We start from the raw sequence: 10,249 nt of genomic DNA, 5'->3' as shown, positions 1-10,249 counted from the left end.
AGTGTATAAACAGTCTCTTCGAAGAGAGAGAAAGGAAGCGGGCCAGCTGTTTAGTGCAGTGTGCAAGCGCTACTCTAGGAGGTTCAGGCTTTAGGTCGTGAGCAGGAGGAAGAAGGAAGATGGGCGGGTTTACATAGGAAGGCTTCTTCCTGGAGGAGGCAGGATTTGAGTAAGGATTTGGGAAAGGAAGAAGCCTGAGCAAAGAGTGATATCCGTAGGTTATGATTCTCTGGGTGACTGCCTAGGGACGGGGGTGGGGGGAAAAGGGACGCTTTGGTCCCAGACCCTGTCGTTCGGTTTCTGACTTCTCGTTGGTGCGCGGCTCCTCCAGAGGTCGCTGTTCCCCAGGAATCCGTCAGCAGGGCTCCCACTGGTCCTCTCGCTCTGCTTCGGTGAGGTTTGCTGGGCTCCGCATCCGCCCGAAGGTCGCAGGGACCCAGTAATATTTCCCCGCCCGTGCGGGGACTTACATCTTCACCTGTCACCCTGTCCGTGATTGCCAACGGCTAAACCAGATGGCGCACGCGCGGTATTGCGTATTGGGGCCGGGTGCCGACCGCTATGCCCCTCTCTCCCGCCCTGCCCGAATTCAGGTCTCTGGAAGAGGGTCAAGTCTCCCAGATACTGCTGGTTCCGCAATGTGACCTGCTATCCGTAGGAAGGAAGGCGCGCTGCCCTAGCTCTCGTGGCTCTCCTGCAGCACGGTACCTACCTGTATTTACAGCACTTTCTCTTCCTCCATCCTCCTCCCCGCCATAGTCACAGACCCCTACCCAGGTACGCGTCCTCACACAATCTTCCTTCACCGCCCAAGTCTTGCTCCTGGCGGGTAGCGGGTTTTGCAGTCCCAAGCCTTTGCTTCAGGCTCCTTAGAAAAACTGTAGGCCCAGGGTCTTCCAGGGCAGTTTCTCCAGCCCTGCGAGCACAGTGCGTGCAGCCGGGAAGGCAGGACGCGTGGACAGGCGCCGGTCGCTCAGGGGTGACCTCGGGCACACGGAGCCACCGTCGCTCAAAGGGGTAGGAACACAGACATTTGACGCAGACACACACGAACAGAGAAACAGACCCGAGGACCCAGAAATCATAAGTGCACACGCGGGCACTCACAGGTTCAGACAGACAGAGGCTCAAGCTCAGACACAATCTGGAATTGTCTTCCACGCCCCCGCCTCCGGCAGCACACCTGCTGCAGTCTGTAAGAACTTGCCATGCCGCGGTCGCTGCGCATTAGTGGATCTGCGAAGCCGGCGCACAAGGTCTGCGGGTTAGTGGGTAGCAGGGGCCGCTTCGGGGGCACTGGGAAGCCGAGGCCCGCTCAGGCAAAAGCCGTCATCTGGTCCTCACTTTTCCCGACAGCTCCGAGCTGTTATCACAGTCTCCTGAGTCTGCACCCTCTTCCCACGAAAGACAGTCGACCGCATCTGCGGCTGGCTCTGATCTCTCCCGCCGTGCAGTGCTAGGGGCGCGGGTGCTTGTGAGTATTGTGTACTCTAGCAAGGCCCTCGTCACGTAGTTCTTGGGGGGTAGGTGATGCTGGGAGGGGACCTCGGCATAATGAGCGAGATGGGAATTCACATTCTCGAACCCTCTCACGCCGAGGCGTAGGTGGGGGAGCGGGGGGGGGGGCGTTCGGGAGGAAGAAGGCCGCAGAAGCGCCCGATCCTTAAGCGGGTGCCTGGAGTGGGGCAGGTGGGCTGCGCGGTGAAGAAGCCCACGTAGGGGCCCCTCTCATTTCTCTGCAGAGGATCCAGGCCCTCCCTGAACTCCAACCAGGAGTCCCGTTCCTGCGTGGGAGGAGCCCCGCTGTCTGCGATCTGACCCTGCGGGCTACCGGGTCTGGAACCTCCCTCCTTCCACCCGGCCCACGGGGGCGGATCGCTCTGGAGTGAACTAAGGGACGAGCCCAGGAAGAAGTCGGGAAATGGGACTGGCTCCGGCCGCGAGGCAGGACAGAAACCACCACCTCCCTCCCGCACCGCGGCCCCTTGTCGGGCGGGCTAAGGGAGCGCAGCGCTAGCTTTGCCACTTTTCTCCAGGCTGGCGCGTTTCATTTATAAAACTAGAAAAGAAGTGTGTGCGCACCGCGTGCCGGCTCCACAGCCCAGCTTGAGGCTGCGCTTTGCAGCGGGGCTGCGTGGAGAGACGGGCTCCAGCCCTAGCAAATTCTAAGCCGGGGATGGCCGCAAGAGATCACGCCGAGGCTGGCGATAAACTCGGCCTGCAGCCCAGCTCTGCACTGTGCCAGTTTCGCGTTCGACTTACGTATATTCATGTAATCGCCAGAGGACTCCATTTTCCCTAGCCAAGAACAGTGCGTCTACAGGGGCCCTAAGAGGGAAAGGGAGAGGCGGCCTGGCTACCACTGATGGCAACAGATCCTTCACAATAAATACTCAACAACATCTCCCCGGTTATCCGAACATTCTGAAGCGGAAAACCCCGAACGGGCACCTCTAAACGTTTTGTTCCAATCTTTTCTGGGCCCCTGGACTTGAAAAGCCCCTTGGAGGTTTCAGGCACGGGAGCTGGGGACCCAGGCTTCCAAGAAACTTCCCAGATTTTCGCGGAGGGGGCGACAGACTCACGAGGGTTCAGAGAAACAGCTGACGACGTCGAAGAGGCTCCGCCGCAGACGGGAAAAGCGGAGCCATGCAAGAGGCGAAGAAAACGAAAAGAATGGTGAATTCAGGGGCCGTCCTTTTCTCCCAGTACTTTGTGCACCCACCCCGGCATTGTTTAAAGTAAATTGGACCAAAACCTTGGGAGGGATAAGAGGGTCCCAGAAAACTCTCTTTTTCAGGCTAGACTGGTGTTGGGTTAGAGGCCAAGCAGGAATATTTGTATAAATAAAAGAGTACTAGGCTGGAAGTCTGGACACCTTGGTCCAACCCCACCTGGGGTCCGTCAAAAACTAGGCAAGTCACATAATCTCGTGGGCCAGTTTCCACCTCTGTATAAGTGTAGGTGTATTATCTGTGTGTGTGCATGTAGGGGTCTTGATGGTCCCTTAAGGTCATGCCCTACCTCCATTATGCAGAATAGAGGGTTCTTTACCCCTCTTCCCAACCTGGATCTTAGAAGCAGCAGGGCCAGGTAGAGGCTGGGGCTGGTGGCTGCAACTGCTCCACAGAATGTCTTGCATGGAACATTAGAGCCAGGTTGGTTGGGCAGCAAACATGCCCACCTGAGTGTCAGCCAGTTTGGCCCTGAATCTGTGCAAGAGGATAAAGCTGGGAGACCAAAGGGAGCCCTGGAAGGTAGAAAGCTACTGATTCACATTTGCCTTTTTAGAAATGAACACATTCAAAAGGTGAGATGAAGGAGGAGGATGCCATTTTTCAGACAGTAGTAGAGCTGAGCTGGGTTGGAGCTGGCGTGTGGTCGATAGTGTGAGGTGTCCACGGGTGGTGTTGGGGTCCCATGACTGTGAGAGATTTTATGCAGGAAAGAACAAGCTCAGAATATGTGTAGGACTGATAGAGGAAAACAGATCTGCTAAATCTAACAATCCCAGGTATCTGAGTTTATCTGGACTCATGCAAGAAATTTGTCTCCAGGGCCTCTGCCTACCCTCAAGGATGCTATCACTCAGGAAATTCCAATTCCAGGGCCACTAGTCCCTGACCAATTTCCTGTCCACAAGGACTGACTGGACCTCTTCTCCTTTTCCCGAGGACAGTCTATTTATGCAGACTCAGCACAATAAGTGGTTCCGCTTGGTCAGAAACCCCAGAGGAGGGCCCGAAGGACTTGCTCTCCCTGGATATGAGCAGCTGAACCTGCCTCCCACCCTCCTCTGCTCTTAGCCTGATGGCTTGGGAGGATGGAGAACTCTACCGTGACATGAGGGTTACAACCTGGCCCTGCTCTATTTGGTTGCAAGAGCCTGGGTGTGTCCCTTCCCCTTCTCTGGCCCGCTACTGTCCCATCTGTGGAATGTGAGAACTGTATTTAAACAAGATCATTCCATAGATTGGACGCTGCTGTTAGATGGAAGGGAGAACTCAGCCAAGCTCACATCAATCCTGCTCAGACACAGCCAGCTGGGGCTGCAATTTCCCTCCAACCCTGCTGCCAGTACTTTTCTAAAGGGGCCCTAATTCAGCACAGCTAGTGGAAGGGGTCAGAAGGTAGTGGTAATTCTGACCCACCTGCACAGAGGCTTGCGCTCCAGATGGAGGACTACACTGTACCTAACTAACCCTTTCTCTCTCAGAGAACAGTGCCCTAAGAGCCCCCAGCATGCCTTCAACACCCTCTACATACAGAGCCCAGAGTAATAGGGCTATTTTTACATGTTAGCTAGAAGGTAGTGTTTCCTAATATTTTTTTCCAGAGGTAGTAACAAAGGTACACAGGGCTTAAGAAATTTGCCCAAGGTGACACAGCTAAGTGGCGAGGCCAGGATTTGAATCCTGATAGCCTGACTCCAGGCTATCATCTACTATATAGACCAGGAAACTAAGGCTCAGAAGCGGAAGCATGCTGCTGACGGTTACTCGGCCTTGTGTCAGCGCAGCGCAGCTGGGTCTCTGGCCTCGCAGGACCGAGCTTTGACCACTGCGCGGCGCTGTCCCGGCGGCCTCACCGCCCTCCGCTCAGTCCTCATCAGTATCCAGCATCTTCTTTTTCACCTCCCAGAGGTTGAGATGGGCCCAGTCTGAGCTGTAGCTACTCGTTCCGGGTTCCCGGAAAGCAAAGAGGCCTAAAGAGAGGGGCGGGGACCCGGCTGGGGAGAAAGAGCGCGCAGGACCAAATCTCTGCATGAGATTCTGGGCCGATAAAGGCAGCTCTGGCCCGGAGCCGAGGCTCGGGTTCATCGAGGGAGGTGTCCGTTCGGTTCCTGCTGTCTGTCTGTAGGGTTTAGAAGTTCGGCAAGAAAGGCGGGGCGGGCCCTCCAGTGCAACTAGGAGGGAGACAAGGAGGAACTGGGCGAACGATTCCCAGATCCACGAACAGTTCAATCCAGGCAAATTCAGAGTTTCCACGGGGAGACAGACAGAGATTCACGGAGGGCGAGGGAGATACAAGAATCACAGAGACTGAGACAAATGGATACCGAGACAAAAGGTCAAAGTAAAGGCAAATAAGGAGCGACTGACCGGGGTCTGCGTCCTGGGGATGCGACCGCAGCGCAACACAGAAGCTTCGGGGCGCGGGTAGATGGGCTGGCGGTGTGCTTCCCGGATCTCCCGCGCACACTCCCGCGTCCGCAGTACAACACCACGGCGAGGGGATGGGTAGCCGTCCCGGGCCTCGGAGGGGAGAAAAGGGGCGCAGGCAGAATCTCTCGCCTCAACGCGGCGGGAGGCTGCGAGCGCCAAGCTTGCTCCTTGCGATCACTCAAAGTTCGTCTCCACCTTGGGCCGGAAGCCACTTGGACTTCGGCGGCGTTGGTCCAGGCGATTCAGGTTCCTGTTTGCGCTCCAACTTCGCCTTGGTCTCGCAGGTCCCGGCGCCGCCTTCGGGAGACGATGGGTGGGAGCTGTCGCCACTTCTCCGGGCTCTGGCCGGCGTCCGCGGGAGCCTTGGCGTCCAGGGGGTCTGCGCGCACTAAAGGCGGCGGTTCCACGACACTGAGGGCTTGCAGGAGTTACGGCAACAGACCGGGACGCGCTTCCAGCCGCTTGAGCCGAGCTCCGGCCGCGGCGGTGGTTTGTTCCCGCCAGGCCGCTCCGCCGAAGCGCTCCACCCGCCCCCTCCGTACCGCCCCACCCCGCCCCGGGAGCTCCGCCCCGGTGCCGCAGCTCTTCCGCTTTAGGCAGCCGCTAGGCGGGAGGGACTAATTCCCTGACCCCGGGAACTGAGGGCCGAGACCCGTCAAGGTAAGAAAAGGCTTCAGTTCTTTCCGCCGCGCCCCGGGTGCAGGCCCCAGCTTGGCTCATCGCTCCAGGGAAAGTGGGAGAGAGTCGCCAGTCCAGTGCGCAACGGGAGGTGAGAGCGGCGGTGTGGGACCACCAGGGGGCGCTGCGGAGCTGGGGGACACCCCCTCCCTGCCCGCTTCAGTCCCCCGCCCCCTCCCCGCCCGCGCGCAAAACACACTAGCCCCAGAGGCGGCGCGGCGGAGCCCGAGCCGCGGCCGGAGCGGAGCCGGAGAGCGGCGGTGGCGGCGGCGGCACCATGACCCTGGGCAGCTGCTGTTGCGAGATCATGTCCTCCGAGAGCTCCCCGGCCGCGCTGTCCGAGGCCGACGCAGATATAGACGTGGTGGGCGGCGGCAGTGGTGGGGGGGAGCTCCTAGTCCGCTCCGGGCCCCGCGCCCCCCGGGACGTGCTCCCCCTCGGCCCCGAGCCTCCCCCGGAGGAAGCCGAGGCAGACGCAGCTGAGGACGAGGAGGAGTCGGGCGGCGGCTCGGATGGCGAGCCCCGCGCTCTAGCGCCCCGAGGGGCGGCGGCCGCAGCGGGAAGCCCAGGACCAGGCACAGCGGCAGCTCGGGGCGCGGCGGGGCCCGGTCCGGGACCGCCGTCGGGGGGCGCGGCGACGCGGAGCCCGCTGGTGAAGCCGCCGTACTCCTACATAGCGCTTATCACCATGGCCATCCTGCAGAGCCCCAAGAAGCGCCTGACGCTCAGCGAAATCTGCGAGTTCATTAGCGGCCGCTTCCCTTACTACCGGGAGAAGTTCCCCGCCTGGCAGAACAGCATCCGCCACAACCTCTCGCTCAACGACTGCTTTGTCAAGATTCCCCGAGAGCCGGGCAACCCCGGCAAGGGCAACTATTGGACGCTGGACCCGGAGTCGGCAGACATGTTCGACAACGGCAGCTTCCTGCGGCGCCGCAAGCGCTTTAAGCGGCAGCCGCTCCCGCCGCCGCATCCGCACCCTCATCCGCATCCAGAACTGTTGCTGCGTGGCGGAGCCGCGGCCGCTGGGGATCCCGGCGCCTTCCTGCCGGGATTCGCCGCTTACGGCGCTTATGGCTACGGCTACGGGCTGGCGCTCCCCGCCTACAGCGCAGCCCCGCCGGGCCCGGCCCCTCATCCGCATCCACACCCGCACGCGTTCGCTTTCGCCGCCGCCGCCGCCGCCGCGCCTTGCCAGCTGTCGGTGCCCCCAGGCCGCGCCACTGCGCCTCCAACCGGACCCCCGACGGCCTCGGTGTTCGCCGGCGCAGCCTCGGCTCCGGCCCCGGCCCCTGCCCCGGGCACTGGGTCGGGCCCGGGCCCCGCCGGCTTGCCCGCATTCCTAGGCGCCGAGCTGAGCTGCGCCAAAGCCTTTTACCCCGCGTCCCTGAGCCCTCCCGCAACCGGTACCACGGCGGGTCTATCCACCGCACTCCTGCGCCAGGGCCTCAAGACGGACGTGGGGGCTGGCGCAGGCGGCGGAGGCTCTGGGGCAGGGCAGAGGCCTTCCTTCTCTATAGACCATATCATGGGCCACGGTGGCGGCGGGGCAGCACCCCCGGGTGGCGGCGACGGCTCCCCGGGATCGCCGTTCGCGGCAGCCGCGGGTCCTGGAGGTCAAGCCCAGGTCCTAGCCATGCTGACTGCCCCGGCCCTGGCTCCGGTGGCCGGCCATATCCGCCTCTCGCACCCCGCGGACGCGCTCCTGTCCTCAGGGCCCCCGTTTGCCGGCAAAGTCGCCGGCCTCAGTGGCTGCCACTTCTGACCGAGGCAGACACAGGGCCACTTAGGCCAGCACTCCTCAGCCTCTCCCGGGAGCTTCTGCGGTCCCAGCGGAACTCAGGGAGTCTATCTTTGAAGAGTCTCCAGACCGTGGATCGGCGTGCGCGGCTTGGTGCTTGAGGCTCCCCTCGGAGAAGGTTGTCGATAGTTGGGACGCAGCGGGCTCCATCGCTCAGGGAGAGGCCTGGGTCGACGCGACGCGGTCGCAAGCAACGATCCCAACCCAGTTGGAGCATTAAAAGGTTGGGGAGAGGAGTGAGCTTTCGCTTTTTCCCAGCCTGTGCGCCTCTCGGCAGCCCCGGAAAATTGCTTTCTCGGAGAGAACCCTCCAGAAAAACCAACTGAGCTGAGAGGTCTCCCCATCTGCCTCTCCCTCACTCCTTCCCCAACGTTGAGGCCCTGCTTGTCAAATATTATAATTTAAAGACACCTATTATTCGCTTTGTGCTTAACAGAAAAAAGTCAACTTTTTTTTTTTGCTGTTCTCCAAGGAAGTTAGTTCCCTCTGACGCCTAAAGCCGCGTCTGCGCAGGCGAAGCTGGACCAAGAGCTGTCGTAGGGAACCCCACAATCCCTGCGGAAACCCCCATTTCACTCCACTGAGGAAAAATCTTTTTTTTTTTTTTCACGTTTGGGTGCTTTTAAAGGAACTTTCTTCCTTCCCCGTGGCCGGCTGGGTCCAGCCATCCAGAGCCAGTAGCATTTCCAGCATTCAGTTGTACCCCAGGTCCTGCGATATTTATTGTAGCTAAAGGCGATGCGGTTGGGGTGGGAGAGGACGGTCTGGGCCAGGGACTGGAAAGGTGTGGGGGTGAGCAGGGCATGTCCTGTGGCAGGGGCTCCTGTAATTATGTGTAAATATCTGTACAGCCGGCTGCTATCTGCATTCTCTGTCCACTGGGTGTGCATCGATTTAGACTTCTCCAATGAGGGGAAGCTGTGTGAAATTGTCTGATGGTTTGTGTGGAAGAAAAGAAAAATCTGCCCCCCCCCATTGGTGTCATTTGAATAAATGTATGTGAACTTCAGCGGTCACCAGATCTGTCTGCTTGCCTCTACTCCCTTGTCCCTGTCAGAGTTCTTTCCAGAAGCCTTTCAGCTCTGGAGCAGATGGGCAGTGAGGAAGAACCCCTGGGAAGAGCAGGGTTGGTGTTTATCAAATACAAGGAGCACAGTGGCCCTGGCCTTCAAGCTGCTGATGGGACCAGGACCCTGGGAAGCTTGTGACCCCTCCATTGCTTTCATTTTCACTCTGGTCTTAGGAAGTTTTCTGCCTGAGGCTCGGCAGAGGGGTCTTATTTCAAATGCACCTGGAGAGTCTCACTGCCTTCTAGTTAAGACTTTAGTGTGGCCTGGGCAAAACTGGGTGCCCAGTGCCTATGGATACTATATCCGTTAAGTATAATTTGAGATGAATGAATCTCCATGCATATTCTGCATGCTTCTGTGTTTCAGGGGAGGGGAGAGGGGTTTTATGGAGCTTGTGATTTATGTTTGGGTTTGCTTGGGTCATCATGTATTCTTTCTATGTGTATGTATGTGAGTTGTATTTCAGGATATCTGTGTTTTTTATTTCTGTGTGTGTCTTGAAAGTATGTGTCACTCTGCCGTTGTGCCTCTGTCTCTAAGAGGAGTGCGGTTTATCTTTGGTCACTGTAGGGCCTTCTTTGGACTCGCCACCCCTCCCCACTTCCCATACGCAGAATGCTGAGGGAAGGACTTGAATTGTGGACTGTGAAACCTCTCTCTCCTCCAGATCGAGGGGGGTGTACTGTAAACTATAAAGAAGAGACAGGAGGGTCTCACTTTTTTAGTTTAATTCTTTCCAATCCTTGAGCCATAGGATCTATAGCCAGAAACTGCTGCCTGAAGGCAAATCCACTGGGCTGGCTGGAGTCCTCTGTAGGTCTGCAGAGCTGCCCCCCCCCCCCCTCCGCCCTTCCTCTCTGTGTCTGGGACTCCCAGCGGTCCAACTCGTTCACATGTTGGGGGAGAGATGATGCTTTGGGTGAGGCAAAGATGGTTGCTCAGCTCTTTCCCCTGAGCACTCAACTGAAATCATAGGAGGTGCAGGAAGAGGCAGTTGTGTCTTCACAAAAAACAGACACATTGAGAGTGAGGGTAGGGAGATGAAGTGACAGACTAGAAAAGAAAGAAGAAAATCACAGACTCAGATGGAGAGACCTTGAGAGGGTGGGGAGAGAGTGGCCGTAGAAGCCTCTTTAGCTAGGGTCCCAGGCTGTACCAATGGTAGGAGTGGAGGTGGGGGTGAAGGGGAGAAGAAAGAGGGTTAGAATCCGGATTAGGGTGGGAAGAGCACATCAGAACTACGGAAGGATTGTTGGAACTTCTGATTCCTCTAGTCCTCTTTACCACGGAGAGAAAAGGCTAGAGGTACACACTGTAGATGAAACGCAATCCCTTTGCCAGAGGTGAGGTGCCCTCTCCTCCATCTTGAGAGGCTGTGGGACTGGAGAAAGGTTGAACGCGGTGGGCAACCTTCCCACCATTTTACAAAAATGGCCCAGGATGAGTAAGGTTTGGTTGATTGGTAAAAAGGAGGAAATGTCTTCTGATTCTAGGATAAATCATCTCGCTGGCTGGCTGCTGTTTTCTGAGTTTTG

The 10,249-nt window shown here is 58.3% G+C and overlaps 1 protein-coding gene and 1 long non-coding RNA gene across 2 annotated transcripts in view; both read left to right on the top strand.

Annotated features, from left to right (window-relative positions):
- Positions 1–5,743: 5,743 nt before the first annotated feature.
- The window catches only part of LOC143663127 (uncharacterized), a 98,739-nt gene continuing 94,233 nt past the window's right edge, over positions 5,744–10,249 (top strand). The window contains exon 1 of the long non-coding RNA XR_013165821.1: positions 5,744–5,825. This is a non-coding gene — a long non-coding RNA (uncharacterized LOC143663127). The remainder of the gene's footprint in view (positions 5,826–10,249) is intronic.
- Positions 6,121–8,850, top strand: FOXD2 (forkhead box D2). The gene has a single exon (XM_077136566.1). The coding sequence runs from the start codon at positions 6,121–6,123 to the stop codon at positions 7,606–7,608; it is 1,488 nt and encodes a 495-aa protein (XP_076992681.1). The 3' UTR covers positions 7,609–8,850.

This window comes from Tamandua tetradactyla, chromosome 2, assembly GCF_023851605.1.
Source record: "Tamandua tetradactyla isolate mTamTet1 chromosome 2, mTamTet1.pri, whole genome shotgun sequence".
NCBI classification, from domain to species: domain Eukaryota; kingdom Metazoa; phylum Chordata; class Mammalia; order Pilosa; family Myrmecophagidae; genus Tamandua; species Tamandua tetradactyla.
This window is presented reverse-complemented; position numbering and strand designations above follow the sequence as displayed.